At 41.4% G+C, this 26,148-nt stretch overlaps 1 protein-coding gene across 1 annotated transcript; it reads right to left on the minus strand.

Annotated features, from left to right (window-relative positions):
- Window positions 1–2,221: 2,221 nt before the first annotated feature.
- Window positions 2,222–18,795, minus strand: LOC142218520 (uncharacterized). The gene is made up of 5 exons (XM_075287701.1): window positions 18,700–18,795; window positions 17,033–17,464; window positions 9,245–9,704; window positions 8,486–8,666; window positions 2,222–2,425 (listed from the first exon to the last, which is right to left on the minus strand). Exons 1-5 carry the CDS (start codon window positions 18,710–18,712, stop codon window positions 2,222–2,224), a joined length of 1,290 nt encoding a protein of 429 aa, XP_075143802.1. The 5' UTR covers window positions 18,713–18,795.
- Between the last annotated feature and the right edge of the window lie 7,353 nt (window positions 18,796–26,148).

Consider the following 26,148-nt stretch of genomic DNA (forward strand, 5'->3'; position numbering starts at 1 on the left):
CCTGGCTTTGGCTCAGAAAACCTCAGCAAAATCTGCAACAAAAAAGTAGCCTTTTTTTTTTATTTTTAGGCAGAACCCTACATTGCAGAAACACAGTGTTTTACAGAACCAGCGAACTCAATGAGATCTCATCAATATACTGTATCCTCACATTGCAGGAAAAAGAACATGTGGAAGATGCTGCAAATTGTAAGATGTGTGCGCTTACACTATGGCGGGGGAATTCTAGCTGCGCAATCACCAGCATTCCCGCATATAATTAGTAGGGGAGAAAGTGCAGGGAATGCATCAAAAACTCAAAAAAAAATACTGTGGAAAAAAACAAACTGTGATTCAGCACTATTTTTTTCCAGTGTTTTTTTTAGCTGTGTCTCGTTGTTGGACCTAATCCTTATCATCTGTACATCACACTATAAGGGGGAATTCACACCAATCAATGCTGGTCAATGCATTCCTATGGGAAAAAGTCCGCTCGCGCATAACGCAAGCTGACAGGGATCGCAACATAATACAGTGACTTGGGCTTGTTAGATGCCCCCAGACATGCTTCCCCTGCTGTCCCCGTTGCATTGCAGAGGTGTTGGCATCATTTCCTGGGGTGTCATAGTGGACTTGGTGACTCTCCTGAGTTGAAGAGTGGGATCCCCTGAAATGAGTATTTTTTCCCCATAGACTATAATGGGGTTCGATATTCATTTGAATAGTCCAATATTGAGGGGCTATTCGAAACGAATAACAAATATTTTACTGTTCGCTCATCTCTACTCACCTCGCCTTATTAGAGGTGCGGTGCTGCCGACAAGATAAAGATCCCCAATTCTAACAGGGAATACAAGATCCCAGGTACCTTCACCTGTAACACACCTAATGTAGTGTATGTAATAATGTGCACCAAATGTTCCACTGAAAATCTGTATGTTGGAGAGACCAGACAGAAGCTCAGAATGTGGATGAACTCACATTACCACACAATTAGAGAATGAAGAATGGACCCTCCTGTGTCAAAACATTTCAGCAATAAAGATCATAATATCACCAATGGCATGAAAATTTTGGTTTTAAGAGGAAATTTGAAGTCTAAGAAAGACAGGAGGATTTATGAGTACAAGCTCATGACTCTGTTTCACACACTCCAGGAAGGGTTGAATCTGTCACATGGGTTCATGGCATCTTACAGGAATCACTGACCTGAGACAGCCATAAAAGACACTCTCTGAACTTAGAAGAACATTGCAAATTGTTTACTTGTATGTACCAATAACCTTCCCCCCTCCCACCCAAAATTCTATTCCTGTGTCCCTCTGTACAGAATCATAATCCTAAGTTACCTACGATGTGATATGGCACTATAGACATCATAGGTTACAGAGATGGGATACGTTATTTACAATGTGATATTATGCCAAGGATGTGACATTACTAATAATGTATTATCTTATGAAAGATGTGAAATTTTACTGAATAGATAATATGTGATAAGTTACTAGAGATGTGATATGTTACAGAGCATATAATATGTTACCGAGATGATATTTTTCAGAAGATGCGTTATGTTACTGCTGATGTGATATATAACTGAGGCTGTAATACGTTATAGAAGATATGTGTTATATATTTTGGAATTTCCACAGATATTGAAGAACACAAGGCTCAGAGAATGGGAACATTTTATTAGATTATTGTAAGTTTAGCGATGGCAGATAATTTGTATACATTATATAATGATCAGATCATTGAACAAGCGGACATTACTGATATAACACCAGGACCACAGAGCACCAGGTCACTACATCCCTGCAGATATTATAAAGCTTTGGATAATCTGGCTCTACCCTATATCTAGTTCTGTCTATAGATGGCCTCACATATGGAGTAGAAATATCTGTATCACCTGGATGAAGGACTATCAGAGGGTTTGTACCATCTCTGCTACTTAATGAGGTTCCCTTAGATAGTCTTCTTCTGATGAAAGGTTCTCCAGAGAAATCCATCACCCTATTAGATTCCTGGCTGAATTAAACAAAATAATAATAATATAATCCAACTTTTACTATTACTGCATTGTATGCATATTAGATTCAGTGCAGAAGCGATATAATAATAGTCTAATATAATAATTATTGCATTTTCTAATCTAAGCCAAGTCTTATTATTTAATGGAGCAGAATCTCCTCTCTATGGCCAGCTCCTATATCTGCTCTCACATTACATGGAGGATCTGCTATTTGTTATAATCCTTCTGTTTGACCATCAGATTATAATGTGTAGCTCCATTCCAGGTGCCAGTAACTTCGGTCTCAGCCCCAAAGAGGGTCCCGACCCTGGCCTGGTACGGCACAATAAGATCTGCTTTGACCACTGATGCCACCACTCGTATGGCTTTGCCAGGAGAGACCTCCACGTCTGACTTCGATGAGAATTTCACCTGTATGAAGATACAAGGATCATAAATGGTTAATTCATAGCCCAGGAACATCTCAGTGTTTACCAGGGACAGAAACAAGACTGACAACCAAGGAAGGAACAAAGACACAAGAATATAAGCCAAGATGAGGAAAGGGAGAGTTGGAGGGTAAGAAGTAATGGAGGAGCAGGAAGGGGGGAAGCAAAATAATGGAAGGAAGTGAGGGATGAAGAAATAAGGTAAGGGAGAGAAGAAAATAGAGAAGGGTGAATACGAGGAGGAAAGAAGGTAGGGTGAAGGTGAGAACGGAGGCAAAGAAGAGAAGGATGCAGGAAGGAAGTAAGACATGTGAGTCCGGGACTTATTTTTAGAACAGAAGACAAGTCAGTCGATCATTTACCATAATTCCCACAATTTGGATGATATTGAGAAGCTGAGCTGTCCCTACAAACCTTACATCAGCTTCACAAAGGCAGGTTTGGTCTGAGATACAGATGGGATGTTGGACATATTTCCTGGTCAGGCCCAGAACTCTCAGCATCATAATCATCTCTGATTCTAGAAGTCAATGACATCTCCTTGAAACTCTATTGTCTTAGTACTGAAAACACTATTAGTGCACAAGACAGTAGAGCCGCCGGGATGCATGGACTCCGCGCACCATAGAAAGCTATAATGTGGAGAGTCCGGATACCTGCTCAGGTTTGGGTCATATTTGGGAAATATTTCCAACATCTGAACCATATTTAACCGGTTAAGGACCAGGCCCAAAAGTATGTTAAAGACCAGGCCTCTTTTTTCAAAACTGACATGTGTCACTTTAAATGGCAATAACTTTGAGACGCTTTAACTTACACAAATGAATTTGAGATTGTTTTCTTGTAACACATTATACTTCATGTTAGTGGTAAACACTAATCAATATTTTTGCATTTATTTATAAAAAAACTAGGAAATTTGATGGAAATTTGAAAAAAATTGCAATTTTCAAAATGTGAAATTATCTGCTTTTCAGGCAGATAGTCATACCATCCAAATACATGAATAAATATTATCTCCCATATCTCTGCTTTATATTGGCATCATATTTTGATTGTCTTTTAATTTATTTTGGACGTCACAAGGCTTACAAGTGTAACAGCAATTTTCCAGATTTACAAGAAAATTCTCCAAACCAATTTTTTAGGGACCACTTCAGTTCTGAAAGTAATTATAAAGGCCTGTATAATAGAAACCCCCATAAATTACCCCATTTTCAAAACTGCACCCCTCAAATTATTCAAAACAGCATTTGGGATGTTTGTTAACCCTTTAAGCATTTCATAAGAATAAAAATAATATGGCAGTGAAATTTAGACATTTCATTTTTTTTCACTAATACATTCATTTAGACCCAAAATTAACACATTCACAAAGGGTTGAAGGAGAAAATGCATCTGACAGTTTATTGTGCAATTTCTCCCGTGCACAGAAATACCCCACATGTGGGTGTAAACTGATTTTTGGGCACACGGCAGTGCATGGAAGGGAAGGAGCGACACTGGGTGTTTGAACAGCAGATTTTGCTGGAATAATTTTCAGCGCCATGCCTTATTTGCAGAGACCCTAGAGTACCAAAACAATGGAAACCCCCCAAAAGTGACCCCATTTTAGAATCCACACCCCTCACAGAATTCATCAAGGGGTATAGTCAGCATTTAGACCCTACAGTTGTTTCACAGATTTTACTAACATTGGGATGTGTAAATGAAAAATTACTAAAATGTCACTTTATCTCCAAAGTTTTCATTTTCACAAGGGGTTAAAGGAGTAAAAGCCCCCCACAGTTTGTTAAACAATTTCTCCTGAACACGGCAATAACCCATATGTGGCTATAATCTGCTGTATGGGAACATGGCGGGGCTCAGAATGGAAGGAGCGCTATTTGGCTTTTGGATGGCAGATTTTGCTGGAATAATTTTAGGTGCCATGTCGCATTAGCAGAGCCCCTAGAGTACCAATACAGTGGAAACCCCCTAAAAGTGACCCCATTTGGGAAACTATACCCCCCACAGAACATATTAAAGGGTAGAGTGAGCATTTTGACCCTACAGCTGTTTCACAGATTTTATTAACATTGGGCCATGAAAATGAAAAATTACTTTTTTTCCAACAAACTGTCAATTTAGCCCCAAATTTTTAATTTTCACAAGAGGATAAAGGAGAAAAAGCTCCCTAAAGTTCGTTACACAAATTCTCCTGAACACAGAAATGCCCCATATGTGGTCATAATCTACTGTATGGGAACATGGCGGGGCTCAGAATGGAAAGAGGGCTATTTGGCTTTTGGAGGGCAGATTTTGCTGGAATATTTTTCAGGTCCCATGTCGCATTTGCAGAGCCCCTAAAGTACCAATACAGTGGAAACCCCCTATAAGTGACCCCATTTTGGAAACTACACCCCTCATAGAATTTGTCTAGGGGTAGAGTGAGTATTTTGGCCTCACAGGTGTTTCACAGATTTTATTAACATTGGGATGTGAAAATGAAAAATTACTTTTTTTCCCAATAAATCGTCCATTTAGCGCCATAGTTTTAATTTTGCAAATAGTTTAAGAATTAAAAGCCCCCCACAGTTTGTTACACAATTTCTTCTGAACACGGCAATACCCCATATGTGGCCAAAATCTGCTGTATGGGTACATGCTGGGGCTCAGAATGGAAAGAGCGCTATTTGGATTTTGGAGGGCATATATTGCTGGAATAGTTTTGAGGTGCCATGTCGCATTTGCAGAGCCCCTAAAGTATCAATACAATGGAAACCCCTCAAAAGTGACCCCATTTTAGAAACTACACCTGTCAAGGAATGTATCAAGGGGTATTATCATTTTGAGCCTAAAATGCTTCCCAAAAATTAATGTACAAAATGAAAATTGAAATTTTTAAAAATCTGCCATTTCGGTGCCCAATACGTTGCACCCACTTTGTGTTGTCAGAGACCTGCACTCCTAAAACTATTAAGTGGGCCATCCCGGGGGTCAAAAAATTATATATGTGGGTGTAAACTGCTGCTTGGGCACACAGCAGGGCTCAGAAGGGAAGGACCACTGTGCGTTTTAGCTTTTGGGATACAGATTTAGAGGGACCCTCTGGGCGCCATGATGTTTTTGCAGAGCCCTGGAGGTTCCAGTAAACTGGAATTCACCAAGAAGTGACCCCATTTTGTAGGGGCAATTTTAGGGTCTCTGCAAATGTGACGTGGTGTCCAAAAACGAAGAATCTAAATCTGCACTCCAAAAGCACATATTGCTCCTTCACATCTGCACCCTGCTGGGTACCCAAATAGCAGTGTATGCCCACATGTATGACACTGGTGTACCCCGGATAACGTACTTAATGCCATATGTGGGTAGAATCGGCTGTTTGGGCACAACCGGGGACAGAAGGGAAGGAGCGCTATTTTGGTTTTTGGAGCACAGTTTGGTTTTTTTTGCCACTTTTGCAAAGCCCCTGAATTGCCAATAAAGTGGAATCCGCAGACATGTCACCCTATTTTGGACACTAGCCCACAGATGGGATTTATCAAGTGGTGTAGCGAGAATTTTTAACCCTTGAGTGTTGCATTTATTTAGTTTCCAGAAATGAAATCGCAACTGATAGAGAAGTTAAAAATGAAAATTTTACAGATTTGCCATTTCAGTGTGCAACATGTTGTGCCCGACTTATGTCAGCAGAGACACTCCAAAAACTGTTAAACGGGTATCCCAGGCACAACAGCTTTTAGAGCGTTCATCTCTGATACAAGGTGGGCACAACATATTACGCACTGAAAGGACGTATTCCTGGAAAAATGGTCATTTTCACCTCTCACAATCCACTACAGTTATAGTTATATATATAAAGTTATAGCAACACTTGGGGGTTAAAAATGCTGTCTGTACCCCTGGATAAATCCTTCAGGGGTGTAGTTTCCAAAATAAGGTAATTTATCAGGGGATTCCAAATTACTGGCGTTTCAGCTCTACAAAAGTGTCATGGCATCCAAAAACCAAACCGTCTGTGCTCCAAAAACCAAATGACCCTTCTTCCCTTCTGTGTCCGGCTGTGCCCTAGTATCAGTTTATACCCACATATGACATTATGTCCGTTATCCGGGGGTACACCAGTGTCATACATGTGTCATACATGTGTCATAAACTGCAGTTTGGACGTACAGCAGGGTGCAGAAGGGAAGGAGCGCTATGCGGCTTTTGGAGTACAGATTCAGATGTTTGGTATCTGGACGCCATGTCATGTTTGTAGAGCCTGTAAGGTACCAGAAAAGTGGATTCCATGGGGTACCAGGAGTGACCCCATTTTGAAAACTGCACCCCTCAAAGAATTTATCAGGGGGTGTGGTGAGTATTAGTATCCCGGACGTGACTGCACAGCGGATGGCGAAGAGGGAATGTATAAGCTGTGCGGAGGACATTGCAAACACCAAATTCCCTACTATGTCCCCGTAGCTCCTATGATTGGGGGAGTCACTCTGGGGGTCACTTTAGGGGTCACTTCTGGTGTCTGTTCCCTCATAAGCTGTAAATCTGGGGTGTCCCCTGATATCCGCTCACACAGCTTATATATTCCCTACATGACGCACCCAGTTGTGTTCTAATAATTTGGCGATTTTTGAGGGTTTTTGTCTTCACATTGTGAGATGCTATATTTTCTTTATGTTTCTGGTGACGCGGCCATATAAGGGCTTATTCTTTGCGGGATGAGATGCATTTCGTAATGACACCATTTTTGGGTGTCTACATCTTATTGAATACATTTTATTAACCCTTTTTTGCTGGATTTAAAAAAAAAAAATCAATCCTGGCATTGAGTTTTACTTTTTTAATTTTGCGCCATGCAGCGTACAGTATAAGTAACATGTTCCCTTTATTCTGCGGGTCGGTACGGTTACGGCGATACCTCATTTATAGTATTTTTTTATGTGTTACTAGTTCTGCAGAGGAAAAACACATTTGGGGACATAAATCAATGTTTTTTGCATCGCATCTTCTAAGAGGCGTAACATTTTTATTTTTCGGTTGACAGAGTTGGTTGAGGGCTTATTTTTTGCGGGACAACCTGCGCTTTTTATTGGTACTGTTGTCGGATGCATATGACTTTTTGATCACTTTTTATAGCATATTTTGTATGGTGAGATGGCGAAAAATCATTACTTCCGGCGAGTTTTTTCCGTTTTTTTTTTCCGGCGTTCGCCGTGTACATTAAATATTATTTCAGTTTTATTGTACAGATTGTTACGGACGCGACAATACCAAATATGCATTGTTTTTATTACTTTTGAGTTCTTTTTTTATATAATTCATTTTCTATTGAGAAAAAGGGATTTTTGGGCTTTATAACTTTATTAATTTTTTTCATACACTTCATTTTATTTTTTTTACATTTTTTTTTACTTTTTCATGTGTCCATTTAGGACACTTCAATCAGCAATACTTTGCTGATATAGAATGCCATGTGAGACACAGCCTGCAGGTGTCCCACATGGCATTCCGTAGCAGGATGTCAGGCTGTGTAGACGCACAGCCTGACATCAGAAGGTCCTGGCAGGATCACCAGGTATGTGGGGGCTCCGGGCAGTCTGGGGTCACTGGCCAGACCCCAGACTACCTTTTACTGCTATCGGCACCCTCCGATCTCGCCGCGGGGGGTGCCGATCAGCTTCAATTGTCGGCGGATGCCTTTCGATCGCGCCGTGATGTTTCACGGCGCGATCGAAAGGGTTAAAACTTCCAGTCGGACTCAGTTCCGACTGGACGTTATGGAGGAAGGGGTTAGGTGTTAGTAACACCTAACCCCTGTCCCCCCCGCACCCCTCCCCCCGCCAGAAAGGTACCTAAAGGCCGGACGTATTTCGGCAATAGTCCGGTCTTTAGGTACCAGCACATGAGGCCGTAAATTTACGTACGGCGGTCCTCATGTGGTTAATGGATCAAACCCACCCATGTGAAGTTGTCCTTACCAGCCAAAACCATAAAGAGGACATTGTGAGACACCAGGCAGAGAGGTGCTAGACTGGGAAGACAGTGACAGACAACGCTCACTTACCTCAGTCTCATTGGTTTCTGTGAATTTCCAGGTGTTGGTGGTGCTCAGATTCATTGACACTCTCGCCTCAGTCTCAGAAATACATGGTATCCCGGCTTTAAATGTGAGCGAAGCCCCAACTGCAAATGTAAATCCATGTTCATGGGAGAAGGAGCTGGAAGCCTTCACTGTTTTATCAAACCTGCCACAAGGGAGAGAAGAGATAAATCCTGTATAAGGTCTACTGCACCTGAACATGAAGCCTCTCCTGACCTGACCATCTGATGGACTTGTTATGGTGTCATATGGCAGCAGATCTTGGCAAGTTACATGGCTAGAGTTACCAGTTGTCACCATTACAGTACTAAGGGTATATATACACATAACTCATTCAGCTTGTGTTGGGTTGACAGGGACTATAACAAGGATCATTGTAATGGCTTAGCCACAGCAAACTCTCTCAGGAAATTCTGCATCTTGTCTTCTGTACGTGGTCTTAGGTTTAGGGGGATTGTAAACACATTTTATGATCAATGCCACTGCAATGGTTTGGCCACAAGTTCTGGAATCCATAGAATTGGAAACTTTTGTGATTCTCTGGTTTACAGGAGGTGCCAGGGCCAGACGTGAGACAAGCAGAGTATTGTCATGGTGGCTCCAAGCTAAGGAGAAGGCCTCTGATTATAGATTGCCCCTTGACTTTGTGGACCATGGATTGGGGTCACTCTGAAATATGTACAAGCGGTTTTTTGCTAGTAACCGACACATTGTCCTACTCACATGAAGGTGTGCTTTAATATGGTGCTGCTTTCTCTGTTGTCATAGATTTTCTCCTCGATCACTTCCGGAGTCTCGGAAACTCTTTGTCCTTGTTCAGGGAGAAAGTCAAAGCTTATGATATTGCGGATGGTCTTGTCTTTTGTGAAACAGAGGAACTGAAACTCATGGTAGTCCCACCCCAGATGCTCTGCGTTGTCTATATATTTCCCGTCGTCTGGTATGAATCCGCTATAAATGTTTCCTTTCTCCCTGTCTACACTCCATAGTTTTCCTTTAGGAGAAAACAAAATAAAACGGAAGAAACCAGCCCAGCCGCCTTCGCCAACCAGCGTAGTTGTCCTCAGCCACTCATCATATTCTTGTTCTGTTGGAGGATTTCCTTTGACAAGTTTGTCATCACCGGTGATCGCATAGAGAACCCCATCAGGGTCAAAGAATAATTGATCAAAACCCTGCAAACCTATCGGAATAAAACCTGTTAATTTGATTATTGAAACAACGTTGTCCTGTATATCGGTGCGCCGTGCGCCTGGGCCAATAGACAGGATGGTAAATTAACAGTCAGAAACAAATGTAGCGAATCTTAACTTGATGTTTAATACCTTACACCCCATAGAATGAAATAGTATGTAACATGGTTTATGTCAAGGTATGTGATAATGATTTTGTGGGGTCTGACACCCAAATGTTTTCCAATAAATCATTTTTAGCACAGTGTTTGCATTTCTCCGGCCTCCAGCTCCATACATTGTGCTAAAGATATTTGATTGGTGCAGGACAGAGGTGTTGGAACGTAAATTAATGAGGTCAACAATTGTCAGACTTTGGTAACTGCTAGAGATGAACGAACAGTGAAATATTTGATGTTCGTTATTCGTTTCGAATAGCCGCTTAATATTCAATTATTCGAACGAATATGGAACCCCATTATAGTCTATGGGAGAAAATGCTTCATTACAGGGGATCCCACCATTCACCTCAGGAGGGGTCACCAAGTCCACTATGACACCTCAGGAAATGATGCAACACCTCTGCAATGTAACTGGGACAGCAGGGGGCACATGTCTGGGGGCATCTAACACACCAAAGACCCTCTATTACCCCACTATCACAGCCTAGGGGCCCCTTCACACGGAGTAAACACGCGTGTATTTTGGCAAAATACACGTGTAAAAATAAGACTCCCATTAACTTCAATGACATTTTACATGTGTAAAAGAAAATGCCATTGAAGTCAATGGGAGCCTGATTTTTACACGTGTATTTTTACACGTGTACTTTGCCAAAATACACACGCGTTTACTCTGTGTGAAGAGGTCCTAACAACTACACACTTTCCACACTCAAAAAAACCACTATGAAAGTGGAGAAATACCTGGAAACCTTCTTTCCTCCCCAATTTGATGGACAAAAACCCAAATTTGAAGCTAAAGAAACATTACCAAGCACCCCTTTAAATCACGTTGCCCATGACAACCACAGATGGAATAGACAATGGGAAATCCTTCAGTCCCCCCCTGACCTGTCATTGTGGATGTGTGTGATGTGTATATATGTATATATATGTATATGTGTGTGATGTGTATATATGTATATATATGTATATGTGTGTGATGTGTATATATGTATATATATGTATATGTGTGTGATGTGTATGTATGTATGTATGTGTGTGTGTGATGTGTATATGTATGTATGTATGTGTGTGTGTGATGTGGTGAGACCTTCCAAAATTCACTTTTCTAGCCCTTAACATGAGCCCTTCCAAATTAAATTACAGGCCCTTAAACTGAGCTCCAGCAGAGATTGAGGCCCTTCAGGTGACTTCAGCCTCTACCTACAGAGATTTGTTGGCCCTTGGAGTGAGTGGAGCCTTGCAACAGCAGAGTTTTTGGCCCTTGGAGTGAGTAGACACTCTAACCAGCAGAGTTGGGGGTATCAGGGTGGATTAAGCCTAGTAGGATCAGAATTGTGCAGCGCTGATGGAGGAGGAGTATGAGGAGGAGGAATTGGAGAGGGTGAGCACACACATGCAACTTCATGTCGGGGTGCTTGACACCGGTGGACATGAAAATGATGGGTCTATCCAGTGGCTGCTCATTTTTATGAGCGTCAGCCGGTCAGCACTGTCAGCTGACAGCCGGCTGCGCTTATCCGTAATTACGCCACCGGCAGCGCTGAAGATCCTTTCGGAAAGCACGCTGGCGGCAGGGCAGGAAAGGACCTCCAATGCGTACAGCGCAAATTCCAGCCACAAATCCAACTTGGAGACCCAATTAGTATAGGCCGCAGAGGGATCGGAGAGGACAGGGCTGGTGTCGGCCAGGTACTCCCGCAACATGCGCCTATACTTATCCCTCCTGGTGACACTAGGCCCCTCAGTGGCGGTACTTTGGCCACGGGGTGCCATTAACGTGTCCCAGACCTTGGAGGGTGTGCCCCTGCCGGGTGTGGACCGGATGACAGTTTGTGGCCTGTTGGAGGAACTCTCCTGTGTGCCGCCAACGAGAGTTTATGGAAACATCTCCATCATATTCTGCACCAGTTGCTTGCGGCAATCTCTCATGTGACTGGCCCTCCCCTCTACTGGAATAAAATTACAAACATTTGTATACTGGGGGTCGAGGATTGCAAAAATCCAGTAGTCATTGCTCTCCAGGATTTTGGCAATGCGTTTGTCAGTTGCAAAGCACTCCAACATGCATTCAGCCATGTGTGCCAGAGTGTTACTTGGCGTCACTTGGCTGCCCCCACCGGAATGCTCACTCTCCATTTCTTCCTCCTTCTCCTCCATTTCGTCCCAACCGCGCTGCAGCAATGGGACGCAATGAACTTCCCCGCTAGCCTCCTGTGTGACAATGAGATCTGCCACCTCCTCCTCCTCCTCCTCCTCTTTCAATATACGCTGTGAAGCGGACAGGAGTGTGCCCTGACTGTCCTGCTGGGATGTTTCAGCACCTATGCCCGACTCCTCAGCGTCCAATGTGTTATCCCTGATGGCGATGAGGGATTGTCGCATCACACACAGGAGTGGGATTGTGACACTCACAATTGCGTTGTCACAGCTGACCCTCTTGGTGGACTCCTCAAAGACACGCAAGATCTCGCATAAGTCTGCCATCCATGGCCACTCATGGTGCAGAAACCACCATAGAACAAATAAATGGCCAGAAATTTGCAAAAAATACATCTATAAAATATAAATTTTATTAAATAAATAGTAAAAAATATTTTCTTTAACAGCAGGGCAGATGGTAATAGCTAAAGAACATACAAACATACACACAAGACATAAAATGGGAACAAAGGGACAGTATATGGCTATAATGTAATAAATGAATCAATAGCATAGATCATAAATATCTCAAATTCATACCTCCACATCCATAAATAAGCATGAGCAAAAGTACTAAATGAGAGGGTGTAAAATTAATCTATAGGCATTTAATATGCCAAAATAGAGTCACAAAAATATATGGACCCAACCCATATCAGTACTGGGAATCCCACAGTAAAGATGCACAGTTGCCACAAACCAAATTATTCCAGGTACAGGTAGATAAACAGTTTATAGTGAAATACAAACACTCTATACAGCAACTGAGCCAGACTATGATACTGATATACCCTCTCAGAATAACAGAAATATGCTACATGCTATACCCACAAGAGACAAAGTGTACCTGTGGCCATGGTGTCTGGAGCAAGTCCCAACCAATGTATTGAACCCTGAACAACCGCCTCTACGCGTTTCACCTGATTTCAGGCTTCAGACCTATGCCTCCTGAGGAAGCCTGAAATCAGGTGAAACGTGTAGAGGCGGTTGTTCAGGGTTCAATACATTGGTTGGGACTTGGCTTGCTCCAGACACCATGGCCACAGGTACACTTTGTCTCTTGTGGGTATAGCATGTAGCATATTTCTGTTATTCTGAGAGGGTATATCAGTATCATAGTCTGGCTCAGTTGCTGTATAGAGTGTTTGTATTTCACTATAAACTGTTTATCTACCTGTACCTGGAATAATTTGGTTTGTGGCATCTGTGCATCTTTACTGTGGGATTCCCAGTACTGATATGGGTTGGGTCCATATATTTTTGTGACTCTATTTTGGCATATTAAATGCCTATAGATTAATTTTACACCCTCTCATTTAGTACTTTTGCTCATGCTTATTTATGGATGTGGAAGTATGAATTTGAGATATTTATGATCTATGCTATTGATTCATTTATTACATTATAGCCATATACTGTCCCTTTGTTCCCATTTTATGTCTTGTGTGTATGTTTGTATGTTCTTTAGCTATTACCATCTGCCCTGCTGTTAAAGAAAATATTTTTTACTATTTATTTAATAAAATTTATATTTTATAGATGTATTTTTTGCAAATTTTTGGCCATTTATTTGTTCTATGGTGGTTTCTGTGTTTGTTGTATATGTGGCCTAGATTGTACGAGGAGATGTTTGAGTTTTCACTCATGGTGCAGAAACTGTGGAAGCTGACTCTGAGGAACCCTTGGGTTTTGGAGATGGTACTCCATCAAGGGTCTCTGCTGCTCACACACTCTATTCAACATATGGTACGTCGAGTTCCAGCGTGTGGGGACATTGCACATCAGCCAGTGTTCTGGCAGATGGTGGTGTTGCTGGAGGCTTCGGAGGCTAGCAGCGGCTACTGTGGACTTGCGAAAGTGGGCGCACAAGCGCTGCACTTTCACCAGTACCTCGGGTAAATTGGGGTACGTTTTTAAAAACCATTGCACCACTAAATTGAACACGTGGGCCAGGCATGGAACGTGTCGGAGGTTGGCAAGCTCCAGAGCTGCTACCAGGTTGCGGCCGTTGTCACACACGACCATGCCTGGGCCCAGGTGCAGCGGTGAAAACCATGTTGCCGTCTCATCAGGGAGGGCATCCCTCACCTCAAGTGTGCTGTCTGTCCCCCAAGTTTATGAGCTTCAGCACGGCCTGCTTACGTCTCCCCACGCCAGTGCTGCAGCTTTTTCAGCTGGTAGCTGGGGTCAATGTGATGGCGGAGGAGGTGGAGGAGGAGGAGGAGGAGGGCGGTGGTTCAGAGCCCCTGCCAGGAATGTTGGGTGGGGAAATGAGGTAGACCGCCCCAGATTGTGACCGAGTCCCAGCCTCAACTACATTCATCCAGTGTGCCGTGAAATGTAGCGTCCCTGTCCGCATGCACTTGCCGATGCGTTGGTGGTCAAGTGGACCTTTGTGCAAATCGCAGAACTTAGGGCCCGCCGGATGTTACGTGACACGTGCTGGTGCAAGGCGTGGATGGCACAGCAGGAGAAGTAGTGACGGCTAGGGACAGCATAGCGAGGCGCCTCACTTGCCATCAGGTCATGGAAGGCCTGAGTTTCCACAAGCCGGAACGGAAACATCTCCTGGGCCAGGAGTTTAGAGATTTGCGCGTTTAAGGCTTGTGCATGGGGGTGGACAGTGCTGTATTTTTGCCTACGCTCAAAAGTCTGGGAGATAGTGAGTTGCTGGGAAAAGGTGCATGATGGTGCAGGAGAAGGAGCTAAGGCAGGAGAAGGAGCTGAGGCAGGAAAAGGGGAGGATGAGGGAGAAGTCTCCAAAGTGGCGGAGGCAGATGTGGCGGAGTCCTGGCTGCTGGTCTGGACTGCAGCGCAAGCACTGGCAAGAGTAGGAGAGGCAGTGGCGGCAACGCCGGATGACGATTGTCCTGTGTTTGCTCTCTGCCTCTGAGCCCAGTGCTTGCCTTCCAAATGACGGCACATTGCAGTGGTTGTGAGGTTGCTCTTTTCAGAGCCCCTTCTCAGTTTTGAGTTGCAGAGTGTGCAAACCACACTATATTTGTCCGCAGCACATACATTAAAAAAATTCCACACCACCGAAGACTGTGGCCTCGATGTGGGAGGTTTTCTAGGCTGGCTAGAATAGGGAACATTTTGGGCCCTGCTGGCTGTGGCCTGGCTTCGGTGAAGCAGCTGTCCTCTGCCTATCGACATGCCTCTGCCTCTAGCCACCCTCTTTGGTGCTGCACTTCCCTCCACATCTACACTGCTCTCCCCGCTTGACATCAGCCCTGTCCAGGTCGGTCAGTGTCCTCGTCGTCCACCACCTCCTCTTCCAATTCCTCTCTTGGCTCCTCCTCCTCTTCCTGCACACCGACCATGGCAACTGGCTGCCCTGATGGCAACTGTGTGTCGTCATCATCGTCACTGAGGGCCAATTGATGCTCAACAGCAACAACAGGAGATGGCAAATGCTCCAGCGTTTGGGCATCAGGACACAGAAGCTCATCTGTTACCTCTGGTGATTCGGGACGTGGTGGGACAGAGAGAGGGACAGTGAATGGACCCGAAAACAGCTCCTGGGAGGTGGGAAAGGTGGGATTACTTTGCTGGGAAGATTGGGCATGTTGGGAGGAACGAGGGGCAGGCTCTTGGGTATGAACACGACTGCAGGTAGAGGCTGACTGGCTGGTGGAGAATGTGCTGGAAGCATTGCCCGCCAGCCATTGTAACACCTGTTCCTGGTGCTTGGGCCTGGTTAGTGTTGTACCCTGCACCCTACTTAATGTGGCCATCAAGCCGGGGACTGTGGAGAAGCGTAATGCTTGCTTCAAGAGAGCAGTAGGTGCAGTAGACGCTGTTGGTTGAGCACAACCTTGCTCCCCATCTGCATTTCCACCCCCCCGTCCTCTTCCCCGTCCTCGTCCCCATCCCTTTGCGCTAGCTTTACGCATTTTTAGATGTATAGTAATGCGATGTTTATGGTCTATACACTGAGGAAAGCTGGGTTGAGCGTATATAGCTGGGCTGAATTGCTCTGTATCCCTGTTAGGTTTTTTGGGGGACACCACCTGTAAAGCTGGGTACAGCTTAACTGAACTTGTATTATTTTGTAAAGAGGAATGGTCCAAAATACCTTCATCCAGGATCCAGGAACTGATTAAAAGCTACAGGAAGCGACTAGAGACTGTTATCTTTGCAAAAGGAGGATCTACTAAATATTAATGGCACTTTTCTGTTGAGGTGCCCATACTTTTGCACCAGTCAAATTTTGGTTTAATGCATATTGCGCATTTTCTGTTAGTACAATAAACCTCATTTCTATCCTGAAATATTACTGTGTCCATCAGTTATTAGATATATCAAACTGAAATGGCCGCTGCAAACACCAAAATATTTAGAACTAAAAATGATTAAGATTAATAGGGGTGCCCAAACTTTTTCATAGGACTGTATAGCCGGACCTAATTGCTCTATATCCCTGTTTTGGGGTGACAGCCAGTGGAAAGCTGGACTCCTGTCCCTGCAGTATATAGCTCAGAGAAGAGCTGTTGTTTCTCTTCCTTTTTCCCCTGCCTACTAGAAGCTATCTAGCCCTCAGCAGATGTCTTTCTCTCCCTATCTCTCACCGTAAATGAGACAAAGATGGCGGCGACTATTCGTATAAATCTTAAGTCACCTGATTTCGGCAGCCAATGGGTTTTTCCTATTTTTTTTCACTGCCTCCGTTGTCGTAGTTCCCGTCCCACCTCTCCTGCACAGTTATTGGTGAAAAAAACGCGCCAGGGAAGCTGGGAGGGGACACAAATTTTTACTGTGTTTGCGGCCTGTTATTTGATTGAAATCAAATACCTCGAACAGCCTGATATTCAATCGAATAGTGTTTGCTCACCTCTAGTAACTGCTACATCTGTCCTCGCATTTACAGAGACAGGGAGAGCACAAGAAGAGAGCATTGGACATGAGGTATGACACTGTGTACCGTATGATCCAGAATAGATATTTCTTACCTATCTTAATAGTTATCTTGGCAACCATAATGCAGGGATACCATTCAGTACCAATTTTTGTGGCTTGTTCATACATCCAAGGTATGTTTTCATTGTCCGGTTGTGGACCTTTGTAGAACTCTCCCTGGTAGGTTATACTGTACAATTCTCCATTTGGGTGAAAGAAAAGAAACCCAATTCTGTCCCATTCGCCTCTACCAACTCTTCTGGCCATAGAAAACCAGTCGACACCTTCCGTTGATGGCAGTGGCCCCCTGTAGAGATCTGCGCCCCGGACACAGAACAGCTCTCCTTCTGGACTGCAGATAACATGGCGGACATTCTCCAGTTTTCCTATCACTACAGCCCGGTCATGATAGCTGTCTTGAAGATGTTTTGGCGGCAGACCGATCCTCATGGTGCCATCGTTACTGACGGTCAGTAAGAGAGTCCCTAGAATACAAATAATGAAGAGTGACCCAATCTATAGTGTAGGATATGGATATGTCTATTCAGTGGGATTGTTACATCTGTACACTCATCCACAGAATACAAAGCTACAAATGTATCTACAACCTCACTTTCTTCCTAGAAAATTCTTCTCCAATATCTAAATAAGTCTAAAAATTGTTTCAAAAATGGAAATAAAAACTGCAGAAATCACAGTCTAAATTTGCACCAAAGGTAAGACCACTGAGAACATGCTGCTGTATTTAGTCTCTTGTGTGACCGGCGCTCTATTCCCTGTTGTGGGACTGCTGGAAGCCGCAGAGAAGTAAATGGAGCACCAGTCATGTACGCTCACTGGTGCCCGACTGACATAAAGGCTTTGGGGACTTTCAGGCCACCTTTCCACTGATCGCTGTGGGACCCAGCAGTTGGGCGATCATACCTTTCCCCTGATCTGTGTCCATACTGGCACAGCCCCTTTAAGACAGTATTGTGGGCACAGGTTGGTGAGTGTATATCACTATAGCATACTGTCCCTTGCTGATCAATGAGGTCTGACCAGGGACAGATAGAGTGAGGCGGTCGCATCGGTCTGCACTGTGTATTCGAACAATATCCCTGCACGGTTCAGCAGCTGCTCAGGTCGCGGAGCTCCATTTACTTGTATTAGGCTGCATTGCAACTTCAGTAGACTTCAATTTGAGAAACCCTACGAGACCACCCATCTCCCATGCCAAAGTTTGCAAACGGCTCGCCAAGTTTCATGCAACTGGTTCAGTGTTGGATAAGCCCAAATCTGAACGTATAAAAACTGACACCAATGAAGAAACATGAGTGGCTGCCCTGGCAGCAGCTGGATCTTGTAAGGCTGCCATCTGTGCGTAGCCAGTATCCATCATATAGATGTTCGACTGATGCCACCCTCCAGGGACATACGACCAGTGCTATGCTGTGGAAAATGCTGCCAAGACAGCCACTGATGTTTTATCATTGGTGACAGTTTTCATACTGTCCAGATTTAGATTTGGGCTTATCCAACACTGAACCAGTTGTACGAAATTTGGCAAGAAGTTTGCTAACTGTGGCCTGGGAGATGGGTGGTCTCATAGGGTTTCTACGACAATATGGTTGTCACATCTCCCTGCAATTCTTTCACTAATATAAATCTATGGAGTTTTCTCCATTTATTATCCATACGTCTTTCCCAACTACAAGGAAACATTAGAGAATCGTTTTACTTGGTTGGGCCATCAACTTCTTGTAGGTCGTGGTGGAGATCGCTTGGTCTTCTGGAATATTCCCTGTTGATCTCCTGTACTTCAGACGGGAACAGTAGAGTCCTGTAGAAGCGGATTATTCCAGATGTTGTGGGTCAGAGTATGTAAATCTGTAACAGAGAACATGTGAGAACATGGAGACCTGCACACACTCTCCTATATACGTCTCCTCACCTCATCGTAACACTTGGTGTCTGTCTATACAATAAAGGGGTTGTCCAAGACCAGACATTGATGACTTATCCTTAGGATGAGGATCAGTATCAGATCGGTGGGGGTCTTCACAGTCCATATACAATGTATGAAGCCACCTGCTTTAGACTCTGTACACTATCCAGGGAATAGGTGGGGTTGATGAGTGGTGGCCCCATAGATATGATATTGAGTAACTAGTCTAAGGATAGTGTTATGACCCGGTCTCTGTGGTCTCAGACTGTTAGGTTCAGGTGTGGAGTGTCCGGGCGGCATTCGGTGCATGGATCATCTGATGCACTGCAGGGGAATGTTCACACTGGGCATGCTGTTTCTGCAGTAGCACTGAAGCATGGATCACGTGATGAGTTGCCTTGTGGGTCAGTGCCTGGGGTGTCTTTGGGTGGTTCTGAGACCTGCTCTTTCCTATTTAGATCCTCTGTGCAGGCTGTCTGATGGCGGTCTTATACTCTAGTTCCTGGTCCCAGACATGGTCTGTCCGCCTGAAGCTGCTACTCCATCTGCATCTGAGTCCTGGCCCATCCAGCTTCCTTGTTGCCTGTTCACACTATCCTGAAGTTTAGCTAAGTATTGAGCTTCCTTATCCAAGCACAGTGTTCCGGGTGCAGTGACCCCCAGGCTTTTTCCTGCTTGGATGTTTGGACTTTTTGTAGGGTTTTTGTGTGTGATATAAGTTGTGTTTTATCCCTTTGCTCAGTGTCAGGATTTCTGTGTCTCACGTTTATTTCCTCCTCTATACTCTGTGCCCCCCATATTCACCGTCAGTCCAGTCGGACACCTGGGCGGGGCTTCTTCGGTATCTTCTACTCATAAATGTGATACTAGTCAGGGGTTTCTGTTTCACTGGTAGGGGAGTTATCTCTCCGGCTGTGTCCGCGCCCACTCAGGTCAGTTAGTCGGGCCCACGGCTACTTCTAATGTGCACAGCAGGGTGTAGGAGTATCACACACTACAGATTACACACTGATCAGACTCCTGATTTTTATTTTGTGTTTTCTTTTTAACTTGACTGAGAAGTTATCAGTCAGGGGCCAGTCCATGGTCAGAGATCCCCAGACCAGAACAGATAGTCTATAGATATCTAATATTGGACAATCCCTTTAGGTCTAATTTTCAGATACTTTCTTAGGTTATTAGCAACACAAATGATACTTTCTCTGAACCTGAAGTGTGTTTCGAATGAAGGAGCTACTGAAAAAAAAAATGTTTCCCATGTAGTACATGGAGAGGACCTATTGAGGTCAGCAATAGAGATGAGAGAACCGATTAGGATTGAACCTGATTTGATCAGAATTTTCCAACAATTTTACATTTGAACGGAACCCAACACTTTGGGCGTTCCTCACCCACAAACCAGAAAAGACCAGACCTCAGCGGTGACCCTGAGCAAGTAATGTCCTGGAGGCCAGAAGAGGACCCTGAAGGAGTGCAGGATACCACCAGGATGCCTAGGAGAGGTCAGGATAACTGTGCAATCATTTCAGTTCCGGTTTGTGACAACTTTATTCAACCTGAAACAAATTTTAGGGCTGAACCATCTAAACCTGAAATGAATCTTCAGAGTTTCACCCATTTCTAGTAAGAACCTTAAACAATTATTCCCAGGCTGTGCTCGGGCTCTGAGAAGACTTAAAGGGGTCTCCCATCTACATAATCATATCTATATTTCAAGATCATTAAAAGTTAAGCATTTTTGCAAATATAAGAAACTAAAAATTCTGGAGAGTTTTAAAGATTTCCTCTAACTTTCTTAGTGGTGACAGTCTGTTATCTTGATTGGATACAACCACTAAAGCAGAAACTTTCTATGGTCTGGGACTTGTCAGGAACCCAGCTATGATTTTCTTATTGTAGCCCGGTTATCAGGCAGGGCACTACATGTATCAGAAGATATCCCGGCCACAATAAGGACATCATGGTGGATTTTCTGACCTTAGAAAGTTCCTGTACTCATGGTCGTGCATGGTCGTGCATAGCGCCCTAGTGGTGGGCGCCAGAACTACGATAAGTTCCATGAACATAGATATTACTCCATGTATACATAATATATCCCCTGTACATGGATATTACTCCATGTATACATAATATATCCCCTGTACATAGATATTGCCCCATGTGTATATAATATATCCCCTGTACATAGATATTACTCCATGTGCATATAATATATCCCCTGTACATAGATATTACTCCATGTGTATATAATATATCCCCTGTACATAGATATTACTCCATGTGCACATAATATATCCCCTGTACACAGATATTACTCCATGTATACATAATATATCCCCTGTACATAGATATTACTCCATGTGTATATAATATATCCCCTGTACATAGATATTACTCCATATATACATAATATATCCCCTGTACATAGATATTACTCCATGTGTATATAATATATCCCCTGTACATAGATATTACTCCATGTATACATAATATATCCCCTGTACATAGATATTACTCCATGTATACATAATATATCCCCTGTACATAGATATTATTCCATGTATACATAATATATCCCCTGTACATAGATATTACTCAATGTGTACATAATATATCCCCTGTACATAGATATTACTCCATGTATACATAATATATCCCCTGTACATAGATATTACTCCATGTGCACATAATATATCCCCTGTACATAGATATTACTCCATGTATACATAATATATCCCCTGTACATAGATATTACTCCATGTATACATAATATATCCCCTGTACATAGATATTACTCAATGTGTACATAATATATCCCCTGTACACAGATATTACTCCATGTATACATAATATATCCCCTGTAAATAGATATTACTCCATGTGTATATAATATATCCCCTGTACATAGATATTACTCCATGTATACATAATATATCCCCTGTACATACATATTACTCCATGTGTATATAATATATCCCCTGTACATAGATATTACTCCATGTATACACAATATATCTCCTGTACATAGATATTACTCCATGTATACATAATATATCCCCTGTACATGGATATTACTCCATGTATACATAATATATCCCCTGTACATAGATATTACTCCATGTATACATAATATATCCCCTGTAAATAGATATTGCCCCATGTGTATATAATATATCCCCTGTACATAGATATTACTCCATGTGCATATAATATATCCCCTGTACATAGATATTACTCCATGTGTATATAATATATCCCCTGTACATAGATATTACTCCATGTGTATATAATATATCCCCTGTACATAGACATTACTCCATGTGCACATAATATATCCCCTGTACATAGATATTACTCCATGTGTATATAATATATCCCCTGTACATAGATATAACTCCATGTGTATATAATATATCCCCTGTACATAGATATTACTCCATGTATACATAATATATCCCCTGTACATAGATATTACTCCATGTATACATAATATATCCCCTGTACATAGATATTACTCAATGTGTACATAATATATCCCCTGTACACAGATATTACTCCATGTATACATAATATATCCCCTGTACATAGATATTACTCCATGTGTATATAATATATCCCCTGTACATAGATATTACTCCATGTATACATAATATATCCCCTGTACATAGATATTACTCCATGTATACATAATATATCTCCTGTGCATAGATATTACTCCATGTATACATAATATATCCCCTGTACATAGATATTACTCCATGTGCACATAATATATCCCCTGTACAAAGATATTACTCCATGTGTATATAATATATCCCCTGTACATAGATATTACTCCATGTGCACATAATATATCCCCTGTACATAGATATTACTCCATGTGCACATAATATATCCCCTGTACATAGATATTACTCCATGTGCACATAATATATCCCCTGTACACATATATTACTCCTTGTATACATAATATATCCCCTGTACATAGATATTACTCCATGTATACATAATATATCCCCTGTACATAGATATTACTCCATGTATACATAATATATCCCCTGTACATAGATATTACTCCATGTATACATAATATATCCCCTGTACATAGATATTACTCCTTGTATACATAATATATCCCCTGTACATAGATATTACTCCATGTATACATAATATATCCCCTGTACATAGATATTACTCCATGTATACATAATATATCCCCTGTACATAGATATTACTCCATGTATACATAATATATCCCCTGTACACAGATATTACTCCATGTATACATAATATACCCCCTGTACATAGATATTACTCCATGTGCACATAATATATCCCCTGTACATAGATATTACTCCACGTATACATAATATATCCCCTGTACATAGATATTACTCCATGTATACATAATATATCCCCTGTACATAGATATTACTCCATGTATACATAATATATCCTCTGTACATAGATATTACTCCATGTGTACATAATATATCCCCTGTACATAGATATTACTCCATGTATACATAATATATCCCCTGTAAATAGATATTACTCCATGTGCATATAATATATCCCCTGTACATAGATATTACTCCATGTGTATATAATATATCCCCTGTACATAGATATTACTCCATGTGTATATAATATATCCCCTGTACATAGATATTACTCCATGTGCACATAATATATCCCCTGTACACAGATATTACTCCATGTATACATAATATATCCCCTGTACATAGATATTACTCCATGTGTATATAATATATCCCCTGTACATAGATATAACTCCATGTGTATATAATATATCCCCTGTACATAGATATTACTCCATGTATACATAATATATCCCCTGTACATAGATATTACTCAATGTATACATAATATATCCCCTGTACATAGATATTACTCAATGTGTACATAATATATCCCCTGTACACAGATATTACTCCATGTATACATAATATATCCCCTGTACATAGATATTACTCCATGTGTATATAATATATCCCCTGTACATAGATATTACTCCATGTGCACATAATATATCCCCTGTACATAGATATAACTCCATGTGCACATAATATATCCCCTGTACATAGATATTACTCCATGTGCACATAATATATCCCCTGTACACATATATTACTCCGTGTATACATAATATATCCCCTGTACATAGATATTACTCCATGTATACATAATATATCTCCTGTACATAGATATTACTCCATGTGTATATAATATATCCCCTGTACATAGATATTACTCCATGTGCACATAATATATCCCCTGTACATAGATATTACTCCATGTGCACATAATATGTCCCCTGTACACATATATTACTCCATGTATACATAATATATCCCCTGTACATAGATATTACTCCATGTGCACATAATATATCCCCTGTACATAGATATTACTCCATGTATACATAATATATCCCCTGTACACAGATATTACTCCATGTATACATAATATATCCCCTGTACATAGATATTACTCCATGTGCACATAATATATCCCCTGTACATAGATATTACTCCATGTATACATAATATATCCCCTGTACATAGATATTACTCCATGTATACATAATATATCCCCTGTACATAGATATTACTCCATGTATACATAATATATCCCCTGTACATAGATATTACTCCATGTATATAATATATCCCCTGTACATAGATATTACTCCATGTGTACATAATATATCCCCTGTACATAGATATTACTCCATGTGCACATAATATATCCCCTGTACACATATATTACTCCATGTATACATAATATATCCCCTGTACATAGATATTACTCCATGTCCACATAATATATCCCCTGTACATAGATATTACTCCATGTATACATAATATATCCCCTGTACACAGATATTACTCCATGTATACATAATATATCCCCTGTACATATATATTACTCCATGTGCACATAATATATCCCCTGTACATAGATATTACTCCATGTATACATAATATATCCCCTGTACATAGATATTACTCCATGTATACATAATATATCCCCTGTACATAGATATTACTCCATGTATACATAATATATCCTCTGTACATAGATATTACTCCAAGTATACATAATATATCCCCTGTACATAGATATTACTCCATGTATACATAATATATCCCCTGTACATAGATATTACTCCATGTATACATAATATATCCCCTGTACATAGATATTATTCCATATGTATATAATATATCCCCTGTACATAGATATTACTCCATGTGCACATAATATATCCCCTGTACACAGATATTACTCCATGTATACATAATATATCCCCTGTACATAGATATTACTCCATGTGTATATAATATATCCCCTGTACATAGATATAACTCCATGTGTATATAATATATCCCCTGTACATAGATATTACTCCATGTATACATAATATATCCCCTGTACATAGATATTACTCCATGTATACATAATATATCCCCTGTACATAGATATTACTCAATGTGTACATAATATATCCCCTGTACACAGATATTACTCCATGTATACATAATATATCCCCTGTACATAGATATTACTCCATGTGTATATAATATATCCCCTGTACATACATATTACTCCATGTATACATAATATATCTCCTGTACATATATATTACTCCATGTATACATAATATATCCCCTGTACATAGATATTACTCCATGTATACATAATATATCCCCTGTACATAGATATTACTCCATGTATACATAATATATCCCCTGTACACAGATATTACTCCATGTATACATAATATATCCCCTGTACATACATATTACTCCATGTATACATAATATATCTCCTGTACATATATATTACTCCATGTATACATAATATATCCCCTGTACATAGATATTACTCCATGTGCACATAATATATCCCCTGTACATAGATATTACTCCATGTGTATATAATATATCCCCTGTACATAGATATTACTCCATGTGCACATAATATATCCCCTGTACATAGATATAACTCCATGTGCACATAATATATCCCCTGTACATAGATATTACTCCATGTGCACATAATATATCCCCTGTACATAGATATTACTCCATGTGCACATAATATATCCCCTGTACATAGATATAACTCCATGTGCACATAATATATCCCCTGTACATAGATATTACTCCATGTGCACATAATATATCCCCTGTACATAGATATAACTCCATGTGC

Source organism: Leptodactylus fuscus, chromosome 1, assembly GCF_031893055.1.
Source record: "Leptodactylus fuscus isolate aLepFus1 chromosome 1, aLepFus1.hap2, whole genome shotgun sequence".
Classification (NCBI taxonomy): domain Eukaryota; kingdom Metazoa; phylum Chordata; class Amphibia; order Anura; family Leptodactylidae; genus Leptodactylus; species Leptodactylus fuscus.